Genomic DNA, 20,291 nt, shown 5'->3' on the forward strand with positions numbered 1-20,291 from the left:
CATAAATAAATTTAAAGAAATACTGTTCACCTTTTATAATTTTATAATATTTTTTAAGAGTGAGTGTAAGTGAAGGAAAAAGAAAATTAATTTTAAAAGTAAAAAAATATTAGTTAATTAAAAACGAGAGAAAAAATATAAAACATTTTAAAGTGACTGTAAAGATGGAGATAGTGAGATACGATGGAATGCAATAATATAATAAATGCTATAATATTATGATATTGTATTGTTTGCATTATTATTATTATTATTATTATTATTATTATTATTATTATTATCATCTTTGGCGGTCAAATTAAAATAAAACAAATTAAGAAAACACATACGTTTTTTGTTTTTGTTTTTGTTTTTGTTGTTTATCTGATCTGATGACTCCGCCGATTGTTTTGTGAGAGACACCAATTGAAGTCTCAAAAAGGTGGATTTGTACTCAAATAAATAAAATCTTCTCTCTTTTTTATTTTCACACAACGCCCTTGTGTTGCGTACACCTTGTTCCATTCCCTTCCATTCCCATCCACTTGAAACTCAAACAATTCCCCCCATTAATATTATTCTTATTACTTTTTACACCCATCAAATTCTTCATCTCAGCTTCTGTAAAAACCATCTTTGCTTCATTATCTCATCAATTCCTTTCTGGGTTCTTCTCAAATCACATCAAATTGTTCGTATCAGATGTTGATTTTTGTTTCTCCGATTGACATGTTATCTTGTAATTTTTATAAGCTCTTCAAATTCGATGTGAATTTGAGGTTTTAAGCTTATGGGTGTGATCAAGATCGGTTAAAGTTTCGATTTTGATTCTGGGTTTAATCGGATTACTTCTGAATTTGAAGCATTTGATTGAATTTGAGGTTTTGGATTTATGGGTGTGATAGAAATCGGTTCAAGTTTCGATTTTGATTCTGGGTTTAATCGGATTAGTTTTAATTTTGAAGCATTTGATTAATAATTGAATTCTTGGTGGATTACTTGTATCTCCAAAATTTTCAAATTTGATGTGAATTTGAGGTTTTGGGTTTATGGGTGTGATCAGGATCGATTAAAGTGTCGATTTTGATTCCGGGTTTGATTGGATTAGTTAAAAATTCGAAGCATTTGTTTGATAATTGATATGGCGGGTGTACGGATGGATTACTGGAGGGAGTATTTTCGGGGTGCGAATGCGGACATTTTTGAGATTATTGAAGGGGCGATTAAGTTAGCAGCTTCTGATTGCCCGAAAGAATTTAAAGTTAGGCGAGATAGTATTGCTCAGATTTTGTTTTCGTGTAAATTGTTTAAGTGTTCGGGTTGCGGTAAAGAGGAATTAGCCGTACCGGTAGACGATCAAGAAAATCATCATCATGGTGATGTAGGGTTTAAAGATAGTAGCAAAGTAACTAACTTTTCTAGAAATGACGATAACGAAGAAGTCGAAGATGATGATCATGATGATGATGAGAATGATCATAATGTAAAGGGTGATGAAAGTAAGCATCAAGTTAGCAATTATAGTTATGGAGAAGCGGAAGCCCTAACCGATGAGATTGAACGAGAGTCTCAAACTTTTGGTGAAGTTGTAAGGATTAAAGAGATCGTTGACAACAGTCGAGACAAGGTTTATCTCTTTTACTTTGACTAATTTTATCAAAATTTGTTTATTGTTGTGTTAAATGTTAATCATACTTCTTGTTTTGTGCATTTGTTAGTCGGCTTCGGTATTATGCAATTCGTTAAGGAAGCTTCAGTTGATGTCAATATCCGTCGAAATACTCAAGGTTTGTAACTTTGTATATAACTTTTAACCTTATTAATCACTAAAACCAGAGTTGTTACTTGTTAATGTTATAGTTCACTTATGATCATTTATTCATATGTTTTCAGGCTACCGAAATTGGAAAATCAGTTTATGTTCTTCGAAAACACGCATCAAAAGACATTCGTGAAATTGCGAAATCATTAATTGTGTATGCATTTCTTGTCTATTGTTTATATAAATGAACTTTAAATCCAAAGCCAGTTTTTAGGTTCTTTACTTAAAAATTTGTTTTGTATAGCACGCGCCCTTATCCCTTAAATGGATATATGATTAAACTTTGATCTCATATATGTATATGTGAAATGTGAAATGTAGTGTGTGGAAAGGTATGGTAGATGAATGGGTCAAGGCTACCGCAAAGATGACTGGTAACTAGAAATCTTTCGTGTTATTATTTTTTTATTTCGAAAGTTTGTTGATTGTTGAAGTTAGTTTAATTATTATGGCAGTGTCTGAAAATACCCCCGAGTCGATGAATCCATCAGTTCTTGATGAAGAGGAAGGTTTACCTTCACCTCCACTAGACGATTTAGGGTTTTTGAACCCTCATTCATTGTCATTGGACTTAACCGAGGTATGATATGATTCGTTATAAAAAGTAACATAATTCGGTTTTGTTACGTTTATAGAACATTTATTGATGGTTTTTATGTTTTTATTGCCATTTTCAGAAGTTCTTTGATGACGTAGATGATTACGGAAGTAAGTTATATAGCTTACTATTTATAGTTTTATACATATGATACTCGGGTTTCGTTTTTAATTTTTTTATTGAATTCCCGTTTTGGATGTTGCTTTTTAGATCCTCGAGAAAATGAGAACTGTAATAACGGAAAGCCACCGACGCCGCCAGTGGAAAAGCGTAACGTAACCAAGTGGAAGCAACAGAAACCGTTAGCCGAGACAACCAAGGTCTCGAAACCAACCTTGGTCAAATCGCCTGTTGTTGGCTCGACACCCAAAAGTCGAATGAATCCAAATATGGACCGCAAGTTGCAAACTTCTGGAAAACCGACACCCAAGACCCCGGCGGTTCCTCAACAACGCGTAAGTTACCCTAATGTATTTACTATATTAAGGTTAGTTTTCGATAAATAAGTCGTTGATAATTATCCGCTCTTTAAATATAAGTTACTTCACTCTTGAAAAAATATAAGTGGTTTGAATAAGCATTCAAAAACACTCAAAAAGATAATATTTATGTTAACTAATTTTTCTTTTATTGTGTAACCTTAAACAGAAACCAATGCCTTCGGATAGGGAAACCGAACAAGACAAGCTTGAAGCCACCAAGAGGAAACTTCAAGAACGCTATCGAGAAGCTGAAAAAGGTTCGTATAAACAATTCTTGAGGCTAAAGTTGATTTTAGATAATACGTCGAAACATGCTTAGGTCAAAACATTTTTAACAATGAATGTTTTGTGCGTGCTTGTAACAGTTAAGAAACAACGGACCATACAAGTGATGGAGTTGCATGATCTCCCGAAGCAAGACGTTGCCCCAAAGAACCAACATTTCAGATCCGGACACAACCATTACCGACATTGGGCTAAGGGGCGGTTTTAACTGTTGGTGGGCCCGCGGGCATAAATCAGGTGGCTAGTTTAGTTTATCCACCAAATAATAAGATTTTTGGGGTGTTATAGTTTAGGTTAAATGGTGGTGTCACAATTGACTTTGTTGTATAGACTATAGATTAGCATATACAACCGCCCCTTTATTGACTTCTTAATCATTTGGCTAATTGGGGTAGGGACCACACCCCCTCCCTACCCCACCCCTATCTCAATACATGTGACAAGAGCATATACTGAGACACATTCTTGGAAGCACATATATATATGTGCATTTTAGTAGTCAAAGCATGTGTACAACATGTTTTTTAGTAGAAATTTAGACAAGACTATCTTATCTCAAATGTTCTTTCAATGTCTTTGGTTGATAATATATCTTTTTGTCGTTTTGATACAGTTTTTGATTCGCGTTAAATGCATGTTATAACGTATCTAAAATGGGCTATTGCGTCAAAGCTTTTAGCCGATTCTTACTAAGTTGAGTGAGTGAAAACAAAACCAAGTTGAGTCTAAGTATGACTAAACTTGGGTTTTACTCATTTAATCGTTTAAGTTATAAGAGTAAAAATCCCCGAGGGATTTGCTGGTTTAAGCTCGACTAGTTTATTTTTATTCATTTTTTATTAATATGTATAATTATTCTTTGCAAATTTTTATCTTACATATATATAACATAATTATAACTTAGTTTTTTTATTGACAGAAAATCTTGAATGATAAATAGTTATATAGCATATTCACTTAGCATATAAGTATTCTAGTTCCATACTATATACCAAGTAAAATATTATTATTCGAAACAAATATATTATTATTCTTTTTGGATAAAATTTATAAAAAATTGAAGATAAGATATGGAAGGTGCACAAAGATATAGAATCGTTGTACTGTAAATGCTCGTATACATAAAATATTTCTAAAATATGTAAAAAAGTGACTTTCATTGTAAGTGAATAACATGGAGGTTTGGTAATTTTTGACCATATCCTATAATTGAATCAAGATGGAATCTTTTGATTATATATTAAATTAAATTGATAAACTAATAAAATTACTTTTTTAGTAGCGTTTGAAGCCATTCCTAATAAGTAATACCCGAGTGACCCTTTTTACAAATATGATTTTTAAAAACAGGATGTTAACTATCAATACTGATTTTGATACTTCATGTTTGAATCACACAGGAGCACCATTAAGAGGGAAACATATCACTGTAGGAAAACATCATTGAGTCATTTTTAAACCGAGACCTTAAAGATCTCAAAATCTAACTATCAAGCTTATGCCATTAAAGTAGAAGGCCAATTGCAACTAATCGATTACTAATGTTATTAAAACCGAGCCTGAAACTCCAAAAGTATAATGATTCCTTATCTTAGTCAAGAAAGGAAGGAGAGCATCAAGTTTTTTTTTTTTTTTCATTTACTAAATATCAATTAATTTATGCATAATCTCCTAGGGTTGTTGGGGGCACTCATCGGGTTCACAAGCGGTTGTGCAGGAACACCTCCACAAGTCATTCAGGTAGGGTTTCTTGGTGGAAATTTGCGTTCACAAAGGCAGACATGAAGCTGATGATATGGCCGTTTACGAACATTAATAATACCGTTTTTGAGTAGTTGGCTTTTAAAGAAAAAAAATAGAACCTATTTTTACACTATAGATTCATTCATTCATTCTTCTATTATTTTAATACCAAAAAGTAACTTTCTTTTACTATATAACAAAATGTAACTTAATGTTATTCTTCCTCCATCATCTAACTCGAATCATTCTATTTTAGCGGGATTCTCGTTATTGCCAAGGTTGTCACAACCCCGCCCGAAGTTGAAGATACAACACAATTAAAAAGAAATATGTGTCACATTTCATGAAAAAACTCATAAGGTTCTAATGCGAGTTTACTTCGTCGATAGATCCTGAAAGGAGTTTAATGAGAGATTTCGGATGGCGAATGAATTATCTTTAAAAATTGTTGCGGATATAAACGCCAAATTTGAATGGGTTCAAGAAGGGTTGGATAGGACAAAAAAAAGAGTGTCACGTTGTTACAGAAATGTACATCGGTAATTTGTCAACTCGTAGTCAGTAATATTTCTAACTCGTATCATAAATATGTAGTTTTTCCTACTTGGAACTCATGTGAATCCATAGAAACCTTTTGTAATGTGATTATTATTTTATACGTTACAAAATAGGTATACCTACTAGCCACGACATTGCAATCTTGTAAGATGTACAGAAATAAGAAAAAGATATATCCGATATTGTCAGAAGAAAAATCAATTTTCAAATAATTGTGATTAATTCAAAAGTCAAAATCAATTAGCTAGACGGTTAGCATAGCAACTTAGCAAGAACAAAAGTCTAAAGTCAAATCCATAAACTAAGCATTTGAAATTATATGAACATGAACATTTGTCTTTTAGTATATTTTTACCAGCTTTTAAGCAAGAGACACGTTTTATTGTATGTTAGTGTTTTAAAGGCTTTAAAAAACCAAATAATCGAATCGAAACCTAATTAACCAATAAATTTATATCCAAATAATCAACCAAACTAATAATCAATAGTTCGTTTTTTTTTTCAAACCGAGAATTGTGGTTAACCCAAACCAAGCCACAAAAAAAAAAGAATTCGGCCAACTATTTTCATGCCAAACATTTAAAACGTACTCAAATGTAAAATCGAAAATTGCTGGTAACTGAACTGAACCTATACGTTAAACCGAAACTTTGGTTACGGTTTGCTACGGGCCCAAAACCGACTCATACACAGGCAGGCGTATGTTGTTTATGACGAAGACTGACGGTGGAAAATAAGACGAAGTATATTAGTTTGTTATACTCTATAATAATAATATAATCATCTAAGATTGACTAATGATTTTGTTAATAATTAATATTGTTGTAGGCAAATTTCGACGGTTTGAGCTTATGCGTGTTGACAAAATGTTTAGTCAACTTGGAAGCAGCAAGAATGGCGTGTGGGACAAGACAAGACATGCACATGTGGTGTTTGGTATTTCACTACCACTTTTCTTGTTTCAAATAGTCAAAGTCATTCGGTTATAGGATCTTCTAACATGCATGTGAACGGCTTTAAACTTCCATATAATTGTATATCACTAATTTTTATGACTATTTACTTATTATTATTAAAAAAAACATTTTATTTGAATAAATGTAAAGCTAAATTAATCAATTTTTTTGACAAGTGTATGTCACGACATCGTCTATTGAGGCCCTGTGTAGCGCCCTCGATTGCTATCGATCCCAACTCCCGACTAGCAGGATTCGACATGTGCAAGAACTTCTCGTTAACCTTTGCAACACTCAAATATGTATGAGCAGTTAGTAAGCTAGCTACACAAGTCTTAACACAATTTTAAATATGTGATTATACATGCATTTGACATGTTAAATAAATATAGATAATTTATTTAGAGGGAAAAGCACTAAAACAACCATTGAGCAAGTGGAAAAAGCCAAAATAAACATGAGAAAAGTCTGGGTTGTAGAGGTTTAGGTTTACAGGAAATAAGAGTATTCAATATGTGACGTATGATTGAAACGTCTGGGTTGTAGGGGTTTCCTCTAGTAGCAGGATCTTCACATGTCATCAAATTGTTGGTCCATGGGTGGGTCCACCTATAAAAGGAAACCTTTGGGCCCTAGCCCAGACTTCTCCCACACTTATTTGGGCTTTTTCCACTTGATCATTGGTTATTATTGTGATTTTCCGTTAATTTAAATGTTTTGTTATTAGAAGTAATATTGAAGTATCGATGAAACAACTGGGACAGAAATATATTAGGAGATGAGTGTTGCAAAAGAAGACTGAAATAACACACTAATTTGTTGTGTTGAGAACATTGTTGAATCATGAAACAGTATCCAAATACGGATATCAAGTAGATAATAATACATCAAAACGAATACTGAATAATATATACCACTTAGATATATAGTGCGTTTATGAATGTAGGTTATCCTGAAACAAATCGCAATTGTTATCATCGATTGTTAATTATTTACAAACACAAAAGAGCACTAACAGAACTAAAATTATCATTCAAGGGCATGTTACTTTTTTTAACATTGGCATCAATATACCAACATTAAAGGGTTAAACCATTGAATAATAAGAGCGTTACACACCCTATGAACAGAAAATTTAGCAATAAGAATATCAACCCAATTTTTGTTTTGACCGGCCGAGTAACCAAAATCACTTCAACTCGGTTACTTGCTCACAATATTAAACATCACTGTTTTATTATCATTTTATGCCCATTACTGCTATATCTTAAAAGCAATTTTGGTACTAGTTTATCAACAAAAAGCAAACCTGAATTTTGGATGTAAGCAAAAGTCAACAAGGCTTACTAAAAGTCAACATACATGAATTCCAAATGGTGTCATGATGAAACACAGATGTTACAATCTTAGATACTCGTCTTGGATTAAAACTCGAGATAAACACACAATGTGATCAGATCTATAACTTATTACTATTAATCAGCATCCATTTCTTCCAATGCTGCTTTAGCAGCTGCTTTTGCTTCCTCCAAAAGTGCCTCTGGAACCTACACACATGAAATCATTAAATTATGTGTGTGATCGCGCGTGTGTGTATAATTATATTATTTACCTTCTGGTGCTGGCGGTTTGATTCGTCACAAACCCAACTCATTTCCAATTCAAATGTCTTGTCCTTTGCCTCGTCATGTACTCCATAGATTCTGTTATCAATATCATAAGTAAAACAGACTGACAAAACATTTACCTTGTATAAATTTAAGAGCAGAAAAGAAAATGTTTTTATCACTAAAAGAACAATTAGAGACCGCTAACTAAAATAATATTATAAATAAGGATACAAACAAAACAATAACATTTTAAAGTAGAGAAAAAGACTCACATTTTTGCTACTTCTATAACACCCTCGCGACATGTCAGCTCAGAAAGCTTCAACTTTTCGATCTCGCTGCAGTCACAAGAAAAAAAGAAGATTTATCATTGAAAGAACAATTAACTAACAAAACAAATCTCAAACATAAAAGAATATACATTAGAACGAATTATCATAACTATGTACTTGTACACGCATATTATGACCATGACATTAGTGAAGTTTGTATTCCTATAAAGTCGAACAAAAACAATAAGTCTAATTTCGCTATAAACGCTTTTTATCTTTAAAACAATTTAATGTCATTAGAAAAAATATATATCATTTGAGAAGAAGCCAGTCTGATCAACAAATCTTGAAGCAAACACTTATATAGCATTTCACTAGAGTTTTATCCTGTTACTTAACATACAATAGTTGAATGTTAAAATAGCATAAGATAAATAAAATTTATGATTTACTTACGTTTTTGCAGCCTGTCTGCCTTTACCGATTGCAGCGCCAAAATATCTCTACAAAAAAGAGCAGCACACAAACTCTTTAAAAGATAAATTAAAAATCAGAAAAATTCAATTTCATCAAATGCTTGCTCAACTTCACGCATGGACGCTATCAGAAATGTATTTTAATTCTATTCTAAATTTAGACCTGTAAACGAACTGAATGTTTTGTGAACCGTTCAGTGGAAAGTTCGTTTATTTAATAAATGAATGAACATGAACATAAATTTTTGTTCATTTAGTTGAACGAATAAACATGAACACATATCTTATTCTTTCATTTATATTCGTGTTAATTAATGTTTGTTTAATTTGTTTATGTATTTATTTAAACTGGCAGGTCTGTTACAAGTTAGCTTGGTTTTATTAAATTAAAATAACACCCATGACAATTTAGTTTAGTTTTATTATTGTTTAGACACAACAAATTAGTATTCATGTTTACATTTAATTAGTGTTGTTCATATCCATTCATCTATGTCCAGTTATATTTGTTTGTTTATGCTATAAATACTAAAATGAAAGACTAAAACATGTACACTGCTATTATATCAAAAGAAACTGTAACTCACATATGAAACACCAGAAGGTTCAACCATATATAATTGCGGGCCATCACGGTCATAACCTCCAAGAATCACACCAGATCCAAAAGGTCTGCAACACAAATACCACTAATGATAATAATGATGTTTTGTAGAGTGTGTATGTAAGTTTAAAGTAATAAAAAATACTGAAAGTAACCTGAGCCACCAATAAAGTGTGCAGAGATGCACATAACTAGCAACACGCTCAGCAAGTTCTTTAATTGGAATAGGTTCACCATAGGTACTGCACAAATAGTAAAGCTATTTGTCAACACAAAATTGCTCTATAAAGTGAGAAAACAAACAATAATTGAAATATTTGAATGTCTTAGTACTAATGGCAGGTGTTTCAAGGTATAATATTCACGTGCTTACAACAAAATAAACTAGTGTAAGTCTATAAAGATGCTACAGCTATATTGTAATTTATGATGCTTTTTATCTAAAATACATGTGTGCATTTGCATTAAGGTTAGCTATAAGTCTATACAAAGAATTAACCGGTATGATAACAAATCAGGAATGAAAAAAAGTATGGCATGTGCACTATTCATTTAAAATTTCACTTTTACAAAAGATAGTGATTACTGATTCGTGACCACATTTTTCAATCCTTTAATATACTCTAATAGGTCAAACTTACACACATCACATAATTTCTTGCAGATATATATGAAGCAATTTGGAAAATCATCCTTACCAAAAAAACACAAAAAATTTTGTTCGTCAAACTCCCTATATACAACTAATATGCCTTTTTGGACGTGTGCTTCAAACAATACTTGTCTCTAACAAACAGCCTTGGCCAAACATATTATAAGCTCAAAGCCACAAACAAAGTTTAAGAGTATATCTAATCAAATACCCAAAAGGATTATTTATCAAAATGCAGTTATAATAAAGAGAGCAAGTAAGATAGAATTGAAAAACGAACTAACTTTTCATAACTGTGAGCTTCGGATTTGGCTCTTGCAACGATCTGTCTCCCATCTGCAGCTAATCCAGCTACACCCTGTATTATGTAGCATCAATTAGAGCACGTTCTGAAGCATGTATTCAACAGACAATAATATCCTGACAAATAAAAACTACTAACTGAAACGCAGTAATAAACTTTGTTTTCCTCTAAACTTATTTATTTTTAAAAAACCTCACACATTCGATTCTCCATCTCCATCTCCATCTCTATCTTACTGACTTACTCACAAACATTTATTTTAGATGTTTTAGTTATTTAATCCTCTATATTATAGAGAATATATAAGTTTAGAGGCTCCAATGCCAAAGCTCTTATTAGAAGTATTTCAAAACCTACATGATACTTAACTGATTATATTGATCTAACACCATGAAAACACAAAACAGACTAAGAAATTTCAAATACAGCAACAATTAAACAATGTAATCAACAAATTGTTTAGAACACTTTCTGAAGCATGCATTCAACATATAATAACAATATCCTGACTTAAAAAAACTATCAAATATCATCCGAGTCTCTATCTCCATCTATATAATTTAACTAAAAAACACACTTTGCTCTAAACTTTGTTTATTTTTATAAAACCTCACACCTCCGATTCTCCGTCTCTATCTTACTCACGAACACTTATGTTAGGTGTTTTCTTAATTCGATATTAACTCGACATGATACTTAGCTGATTATACTACGAAATAGCAACATTTAAACGAACAAATTAAAATATACCATTCCGGAATGACGATGAACCGAATGGATTCTACGGTTAGATCCAGGCAACATCATCTTCGATGCAATCAGCTTCTCCACTCCCTATAATCCACAAATTAATCAAAATTGTTCAAAATCATTTATCAATAAGAACAAATTGTTTGAATTCAAAAGTTATAATGAGCATAGAAACCCTACGATAACAATGCCGTCCTTGCATTTGATACCGACGACGGTGCCGCTGTTGTCGACGGCTTTAGCTGCGTACTCGATCTGGAAAACCCTACCGTCCGGCGAGAAGGTTGTGACCGAGAGATCGTAACCGGTTCCAATGCTACTCATCTTGTTGTGCTTGTTCTAGGGCTGAATTGCCAGGAAATAGTAGTAGTGTTTTGGTGGTGGTTTGATTGGGGGAAAAGTTATATACCAAGCGGAGTGGGTGTCTTTCGTCTCAAGAAAAGAAACGAGACTAGTATTACATTCAAACTTATGCGAAAGCAGGTATAAACGAGTTACTCGAAATCGGATCGATAAAATACTTGAAATGAACCTGTCCTTATTAATGCCTAGTCGAGCCTGAACTTGAGTCGAGCAATAGAGCTTGTTTAGTTCTTAAGGCTGAGCTCGAGTCTTGTTTTGTATGAGAAGATCGATTAGACTTGTTGAACATTAATGGGCTTTGTGTATTTTTAAATTCTAATTGTTTTCAAATTATGTGTATTAATCTCAAATTGAACAGTCGAGTTTGAGCTAGACCGTGGCTCGTTTAAAGTACCGCACATGAGGTTGAGCCTAACTTTGGGGCGCTTAAGGTTTTTCTCATATTAGCTCGAGCCGATTTGATAGTATTGATTTTGGGGGTACTAATTTGGTGTCCTGATTGGGGGTAAAGTTATAATAGTAAGTGGGCGTCTTTCGGCTCAAGAAAAGCAATGAGACTTGTTATTTGCAATTTCACAATTTACATTCAACTTAAGTGATGCGAAAATAGGAATAAATCGGTTACTCAAAATCGGATTTATAAAAAGCTCGAAATAAAACGAGTCTTATCGGGCTTAAACCTTAGCTGAGCAATAAAGCTTGTCTGGTTATTGAGTCTGGGCTCAATTCATGTCTTTTATGGGAATTGAAAAGATCGTTTAGGCTTGCCACGCCTTAGCAGATCTTGTTTACTTATAAGTTTGAACTTATGTTTATGAGTCGAGCTCAAACCTGAAAACATTAACTTGAATTGAGATGAGTTCAAGTGTGACTTTCCGAAAAGCCTAACGAGCCAAACTTGAGTAGTGTATGACTTGGGCTCGGTTGACAGCTCGTCTTAGGAAGAAGAACTTTAGGGGGTGTTTGGCCTAGCTTTTATTTTTAAGCTTATGCTTATATAAAAAATTAGCTTATAGCTTTTTTTCTATTATTTGATAAGCTCTTTTTAAGTGTTTGGATTAGCTTATATTCTACAAGTTAATTATGTGTCTTAATAAGTTGTTAAATCCATCATTCTTTAATTTGTTAGAGTAATAATTACTAATCCACCACCATTTGAGGACAAATAAGTAATTTACACCCTTAAACAAATAAGCTTTATCAAATAAGCTAAAAAACCATCTTTCAATAAGCTTATTCAAATGAGCTTATATAAGCTATAGGCATAAGCTTAAAAAGCTAAGCCAAACACTAATTTAAGCTTATTTTGTAAAAAAAAGCTAAAAAAACTATAAGCTTTGTTAAATAAGCTAGGCCAAACACCCCCTTATTTCATAAAATTACATAAATATCCGGCCCACAACTTAAGGAGGGGTTGTAAAGGCTCGGTGGCCCAATTAATTAAGAGAGCTTCGCTATAGTCAGGTGTTGATTATGGCCCATAATGTATCTTTAGTAATTCTTAATACCTTGGCCGCCAACCCGACTCCACCAAACTAATCGATTGGTCAAGTGTTGTTTAGGCTATATTATATCTCAAATGGGCTCAATGGTTTAAGTTAGCAATTGTCCAAAGAATAATTTATAATACATAAAATATCGAATAACATATGTTAAGAAACAAAAGTTTAGCTTAGAACGATTTCTATTAACCCTTCTAAGAAAAGCTTGTATTAAAAAGTTTCCCTATTTAACCCGGAAATGATAACTTAATCAATTGAATTGAATTGGCATCCCCACATACCTCGCGATAGGAGGCTTGGGAGTAGATAATAACCATGAATGATTTAAACTAGGCCTTACGAGGTTGTCAGTTCGAATCTCGAGCCTATCAGAGTTTTAGTCCTATCGTGTGTTACAACGACTATTAAGTGACAACTAACACTCAAGTCAAACTATAAGCGTGTAGCCTACCAAATAAATTTGCCTTACTAAGAAAACAACCGTTTTTTTAATAGTTTTAACTAATATCTAACTAACTGATTATATACGTTTCGTCTGGTCAATGGTAGCTTAACACTGAACTCCAACTCCCAATTTGGATCTGATAATCATGATTAACATTTAACAACAACACGCTTTGATTTCACAGCTCAATTACCCTAACTAACAACAATGGCGATTACGCAACGTTGGTGGCTACGAGGAGGAGTCGGAAACATCACACTTTTACGGCAACGATGGGGCAAACGTGAATCCGCCATTGCCGTAGCTGGATTCGCCGTTGTTCTTCTCGCCTTCTCCTTCATCATATCATCAGATTCAGGTTCAGGTTCAGATTCATCCGATTTCGTACCGCTCACTCTATTAAGCAATGCTGCTCAACGCGACGCCTGTAAGTATTCTTAACAATTAACTGTGGCGCTTGATTTTGAATGATTAAACTCTTATTTTTGTAAGCAGATGCAGTTAGTAGGTATAAGGTATTTATTAGCTGCTAGCTTATTTATTATATATTCATAGTTCATTCCTGTTAACAGTAGTAAAAGATTAGTTAGTTAGTAGCAACTAGCAAGTGTTGTAAAAATAGCCCGTCAGGCGGTGGGTTACCGTCTAGCGATTAATAGGGAGGATTAATCGGATTGGAATATTTATATGTGATTTCTCAAACTTTCATGTACATACACACATCCAACCCTTGGTTGATCAGCTTTTGTTGCTTAAAGCTGGTCGATGCCGATGCTTAAAACTTGGGTTAAAATAACAGATTTGGACCGCCTACCAATATTTGGGCCCAATTACATGAAATCGAATCAGTAGAGTACCAATTAGCGATTAATCCTGATTTTTATAATTCTGTTAGTAGGTAATCACTAATTAGCCTTTTATCTAGTATAAATACATAGTTAGCTCCACTGTAGCACATTCTAACTTATAAACACATTTTCACATTCTATTTGTGTTCTAGTTTAGATTGAGTTAGATTTTTGTTTATACAAAGTTTACAAATCCTTTGTTTTGAAACGTGATTAGTGAAGAACAAGTGAATCAGTATGCATCACTTATGGGTTAAGCATAGTTATGATACTTGCAACCTCTGAAACGCAGATTGTTTAGATGGAAGTGTTCCTGCTTACCATTTTCAGAGGGGTTTTGGATCTGGATCTAGAAGATGGGTTCTACATATTGAAGTTATTGACCAACTGTAATGTTTTATTGGATAATGAATGTTACTTCCTTGAATCAAAACTTGTTTCAAGCTATTTTTGGTGGAGTAAATGATACATGGTTTTTTAACACAGTTGCACACTCGCACCTTAGCATTTGCCAATTGGAACTGTAAATGGCTAAATGCCTATGCATTGAATATTGTGTGGCTTACCATTATGAACATATAATCTGTAGCGGTCACAATTGATCAACTGTTTTTCTGTTAATGCATTTCTGGCATATCATACTATTTGCGGTAAAAACCTAATTTACTCATGTTTTTATTTTGTTTTAAAAAATGCAGGGTGGAGGTTGGTGCAATTCAGTGGCTTCTTGTTCTTTCCGAAAGACAACTGCCCTAGGATCTTCAAACTACATGGATCGCCAAGTTCAGTTTTCTGGAATTTTGAGTCGTGATCAGTCCCATAATCCAGGTGAATTATGACTATTGATGTCAATTTAATTTGGTCAAAAAGGAAAATCCTGTTGCCTGTAACATCATATTATGAATACTGAGATGTATGCTTGTAAAGCTTGGGAGCCAAGATGTGAATTTTAATGAGAAGGCAATATAGGCCATCTATGTTTGATATTTCAGTAAAAAGGAAAACAAAAAGTAATGTTGCATTTGATATGGACATCTTAATCTAGCATCACGCTTTAGATAATAATCAGAAGAGATAAGTTTTCTGCTAATAAAAGAATTTGTTGCAACATTTGTTCATTTGCTTTGTAAAAAGGTTGTCTTATTTTGATAATCGTTTTATGAATTAACGCGTTGACATTTTTTAGATTTTTACAACTGGAACAAGGTCAAGATACGATACTGTGATGGGGCATCTTTAACTGGACACCCTGAAAGTGAGCAAAAAGTAAGTTTATATATTTGTTTATTTATTTTATAATTTGGGAAATTTCTTTTAAGTATGCTAGTTTAGTATAAACATATGTTTTACCTATTTCAATAATGCAACAGAATGATACTAAACTTTTCTTCAGAGGTCAACTCATATGGGAAGCAATGATGGATGAGCTCTTGTCAATTGGATTATCTAATGCTCAAGAGGTACATTTATAAAATTTTTTAGAGATAATGTATGCGGGGCCGTGGGGGGCACTCACTCACCTTTTTCACCAAGGCCGTTCATGTAATAAAAATATGAAACTACTTTATTGTCTACCAAAGTATGCGCATGGTTTCTTTTATAGTAATTCCTGCCCAAAACATGTCGGATGACCAAAACGACCTTAAATGTTTTAAAACAACAAACTTAAACCAGTAACAAAGGTGCTTCTGTCTTTTCAAAGAAATTAAGGTTATTTGCGTCATTTGACATTATTGGCCGAAATTGGAACTCGTATAGATGAAACCAAGTATATATTTGGGTATCCTGTAAAGTAATTTTAATATATGGGTGGCTTTCATATATATTACCCCATCTATTTACATTCAAATGGTAAAGTTGATTCTATGATGTTTGGTTCAATCACACAAACCTTTATCTCAAACAGATTTTTTGGGTATAAGCTAAAGCCATCAGCAAACCTTTAACCTTTTATATTAATTTTGACTACATATTCTTTTAGCATCTGTACTTATGAAAAGATATATTATACTTGTAATTTTTAAAATAATTTGACAGGCACTTCTTTCTGGATGCTCAGCTGGAGGACTTGCAACACTCATCCACTGTGACGATTTCAGGGAAATTTTGCCAAAAAACGCCAGAGTCAAATGCTTATCTGATGCAGGTTTCTTTCTTAATGAGTATGTTCTTCTGCAATAACCATTAATTGATCACCTCATCAGTGTGCATACGTGTGTGCAGTGTGCATAATATGTATAGAAGCATATATGCATATGTGTGCGTGTATTTTCAATCAAAGAAATGTTGTTTTATTTTTCTTGAAGTGTACCCTGATGCATTTAAATACTTAATATCTGAAATATTGAAGCCTGATACACATATATTATTTGCTGTTTTCTTGAAAGATTGAGAAGTTATGCATCAATTTTCCTTGTTTGTAGGCCAGATATTGCTGATAATGCCACCATCCAGTCATTTTACCATGATGTTGTCCATCTTCAGGTATGTCATTTTATTAAATAGCATAGCACTAGTCTTGAAAAAATTAAGACATATTTAGGACTTAATTTTTTAGTTGAGGTAATAAGTAATTAGGTATATTTATTTATTTGCATTGAATGAATTTTTCTCTTTCTTGAAATCGTGTTTATTAAATGGCATTATGGTCATCAAATTCTCATGTATGGTGATGTCAGGGTGCAGCAGGAAGCTTAAAAAAGGATTGCATAACCAAAATGGAACCATCCAAGGTACCTTATTTTTGTTTTTATTCGTTAATGTTACATTTTATATTTTACAATTTAATTTGTTCTATATCATTAATTCATTGTTGTATTAACACCCAGTGTTTCTTTCCTCAAAATATGATTAAAAGTATAAAAACACCAGTTTTCTTCGTCAACCCAACTTATGACTTTTGGCAGGTACTGTTTTTATTATATTAGTTTTTCTTAGAAACAAAGCAGGCTTTTTCTTACTCTCTTCTATGCATTTTTCTTTTATTCTATTTATTTTTGGCAGATAAAAAACATTTTGGTACCTGGTTCAGCGGATCCTCGTGGTCTTTGGCACAAATGCCATCTCAGCATTCACAATTGTAGTCCTGAACAGATTCAAGTTCTCCAAGGTATTATATTCATGATATTTTCTTAAATATTGTGACCGGGCTATATATTAATGGGGACTTATATATTTATATACAGGATTTAGGAATTCATTTTTGAAGGCATTATCAGAATTTCAGCAAATGAAGGATGTGGGAATGTTTATTAATTCTTGCTATGTGCACTGCCAAACATGGATGTCTGTTACGTGGCATGGTCCAAATTCTCCCAAGATTGATAACAAGGTAATATAAAATATTATATGAAATGATAGACTCCGTATTAGTTTTTATGTCTAAGCTATGGCCTAAGAATGGTCAATGATTTATATTTTATAAACTTTATATAATCACCTAGGTGAATGTGATTAATGATTTAAACTCAAAAGTTTAGTTGTTAACCATAGCCTTAAAACCCTTAACTGTACACTGATTATTTATAATTAATATACCAGTCCAAGGGAAATAAACTTACAGTGCATAAACACATGCTTTTAGAGTAAAATGTAGTATTACCGAATAATTCTCAAAATGGGCGGATTGGGTTACGGGTTTGGGTCAAAACTGATAAATTTTAATATCGGTCAAATCGGGTTGGATTGTCCTGGAAACATGTTTATTTGCCCCTTTGCTTGAATTGTTTAACAATTAATGTACTTACTAGATATGATTGGTAATGTACTGTATTGGTACCAAATATGAACAAAACAGGGTACCGGTAATTCGGTACGGTACCCGCTTTGGTACCACTTCTATTTTTTCCTCTAATCACCATTGATCGTATTGAATTCATTCATAACCATGGGTAATCAAGAAACCAAAAATCATATTAGTTTCATTCCTAATGAAGAAACCAGAACGCGGAAACCGAAACATACAAAATATCCCCAAAAATGTATCAATTTATGTAACATAACAATGAAGGTACGACGGGTACCGGTACCACCAGCACCATATCTTAAGAAAAAAAAAAATTCATGTCAGTACCTAATACCAAAATACCGATACTGATACCGTTTTTACCGAATACTGAAATCAATAAATTTTGGTACCGGTACGGGTACGGTGCTAGTATTCGGAAAAAGAGTCTCATCCTTACTACTTACCAAGTATATCATCTACAAATTGTTATCTTCTTTCTTTTATCAAAGTGTTTTTTAATAATTTAAATATACTTCACTTTACTTTCGACACGTTAGGCCCGTCCTAGTTTAACCAAGTTTTCCAATTTACCAGTTAGATGTAAATATATCTCGAATAAGCCCATTTCTGAGTGTGACATTGAAATTGCCACCTCATTTAGGATTGTAAACGAGCCTAGCTCAGCCCAAGCTCACCTTGAATTGAGCTCTATGTCTAAAGCTTGAGCCTTGGCTCATTTATTATTTATTTAAATGTTATGCACATGTAATTACCTTTTTATATATATATATATAATGCAATATATGTTTATTTTTATCATAATTATATACTTTATTTTACTTATTATGTAATTATATGTTTATTATATTAAATAATATAAACTATTACATTTATGTAAATACTAGGACCTTGTTTATTAAATGAGCTTCAATTTAAACGCTTACTAACTTATATTATTTCTTGATGGCCTGTTAGACAATTGCAGAATCAGTTGGTGATTGGTTTTTCGAGCGAAAGGAATCAAAGCATATTGACTGTCCATATCCTTGCAATCCTACTTGCTACCATATGGATTTCACCGGGCCAAAATTGCATTAACCATAACTATAACACTGACATCGTGTGTGTGGAATCATCAACACGATAATGTAATTGAATTCTCTTGTTTATATTTTATGACTATTTGGTACTATTTGTTAGTGACAATTTGCAGAAAAGCTTTTTGTCTAGATAATCTAATGGGTGTTCTATTGGTAAATTGAAATGGATCAAAATAGGCAAAGGATGATCATAATGTTTATACGTTTTTAAGTGTTTGCATACTTTTTTTTACTATGAAATCTTTCAATAAAACAAAAATTACGGTCTAATTATGGCGAATGTTGATGGAATTCAGTTTAAGATTTATACTACTGGCCAATTGGCTTGGTTTTAAAAAGCGTGAAGCACATGTTGTAACACCCCAACCTGGAACACGCTAACGTGTTACTATTACAGATATCAAATCAACGCCACAATCCAAAATACAACAAAAATTAATGCAACCTACGTCATATTATTAAACCAAATGAATTAACTTTTAGAAGCTTGCACTTCATTTTTTTATCTCTCATCACTAAATTCCCAGAATCCCGGATCACCTGAAAACAAAATAAGAAAAACAAAACAAGAAAACACGGCTGAGCCAAAAATTGCCCAGTAACGGAAAGAACAATAGTATAGGTAAGGACAGACGTAAGAGAATAAATATACGAACTTCAATTCAAACTCGAAACCAACCCTTTTTACCTAAACATATACTTAATAAAATTCGGATGTATGATCCGACACTTGGCCAGAACATGGTCAAACGCATGCGGAAATATATCAGAACTATAACAAAAACACCCAGAGCCAGAAACATATAACTTGTAACATATAATGTGTGACGTGTAACATATAACGTGTAACATTTAACTGAACTATAATTAAATGCGAAACATAATCCGATACACGATCGGGACGTAATCTGAATATACTCAAATTTAACCAAATGCGTATACACATATCAAAACGGACCAGAAATATAGCGAAACAAAATATAATTGCTAAAATACACGACGATGATGTTAAAATAAATAGGTCGTGTAATACGGAAGCACCCAGAGCCTAAACAGAGGGGTACACAGCTAGCTAGTCCATGCACCAAAGAGACGGTGTGAGTGGCGTGCACACATTGTTCCATCTCAAACAGAAGTCAGGAGTCAGGAGTCGGAGCTAAGATCGATCTATACGCCTCTAAGTGGCCAAGGTACTACATGAGTACTTTCAGAGAC

At 33.0% G+C, this 20,291-nt stretch overlaps 3 protein-coding genes across 4 annotated transcripts; 2 read left to right on the top strand and 1 right to left on the bottom strand.

Moving 5' to 3' along the window:
- The first annotated feature begins 513 nt into the window (after positions 1-513).
- LOC143633641 (putative mediator of RNA polymerase II transcription subunit 26b) lies at positions 514-3,720 on the top strand. The gene is made up of 9 exons (XM_077101899.1): positions 514-1,606; positions 1,698-1,766; positions 1,873-1,955; positions 2,123-2,175; positions 2,257-2,381; positions 2,479-2,509; positions 2,610-2,854; positions 3,048-3,138; positions 3,247-3,720. The coding sequence occupies exons 1-9, from the start codon at positions 1,121-1,123 to the stop codon at positions 3,372-3,374; spliced, it is 1,311 nt and encodes a 436-aa protein (XP_076958014.1). The 5' UTR covers positions 514-1,120; the 3' UTR covers positions 3,375-3,720.
- A 4,026-nt stretch (positions 3,721-7,746) lies between these two features.
- Positions 7,747-11,466, bottom strand: LOC143633623 (proteasome subunit alpha type-3-like). The gene is made up of 9 exons (XM_077101887.1): positions 11,272-11,466; positions 11,092-11,175; positions 10,322-10,395; positions 9,541-9,627; positions 9,369-9,453; positions 8,762-8,808; positions 8,306-8,371; positions 8,036-8,126; positions 7,747-7,970 (listed from the first exon to the last, which is right to left on the bottom strand). The coding sequence occupies exons 1-9, from the start codon at positions 11,413-11,415 to the stop codon at positions 7,899-7,901; spliced, it is 750 nt and encodes a 249-aa protein (XP_076958002.1). The 5' UTR covers positions 11,416-11,466; the 3' UTR covers positions 7,747-7,898.
- A 2,012-nt stretch (positions 11,467-13,478) lies between these two features.
- On the top strand, positions 13,479-19,210 carry LOC143633642 (pectin acetylesterase 5-like). Of its 2 annotated transcripts, none has more exons than XM_077101901.1 (12): positions 13,479-13,828; positions 14,542-14,624; positions 14,948-15,077; positions 15,436-15,515; positions 15,620-15,709; positions 16,287-16,411; positions 16,673-16,733; positions 16,928-16,981; positions 17,078-17,155; positions 17,253-17,358; positions 17,435-17,580; positions 18,962-19,210. In XM_077101901.1, the coding sequence occupies exons 1-12, from the start codon at positions 13,609-13,611 to the stop codon at positions 19,121-19,123; spliced, it is 1,335 nt and encodes a 444-aa protein (XP_076958016.1). In that variant the 5' UTR covers positions 13,479-13,608; the 3' UTR covers positions 19,124-19,210. The 2 variants fall into 2 exon arrangements, with proteins under 2 accessions (XP_076958016.1, XP_076958017.1); XM_077101902.1 differs by having other exon boundaries at positions 13,481-13,828; positions 18,952-19,210.
- Positions 19,211-20,291: the final 1,081 nt, after the last annotated feature.

This window comes from Bidens hawaiensis, unplaced genomic scaffold (genome assembly GCF_021521415.1).
Source record: "Bidens hawaiensis isolate Kalapana, Puna unplaced genomic scaffold, B.hawaiensis_p1.1 tig00006836_1, whole genome shotgun sequence".
Classification (NCBI taxonomy): Eukaryota; Viridiplantae; Streptophyta; class Magnoliopsida; order Asterales; family Asteraceae; genus Bidens; species Bidens hawaiensis.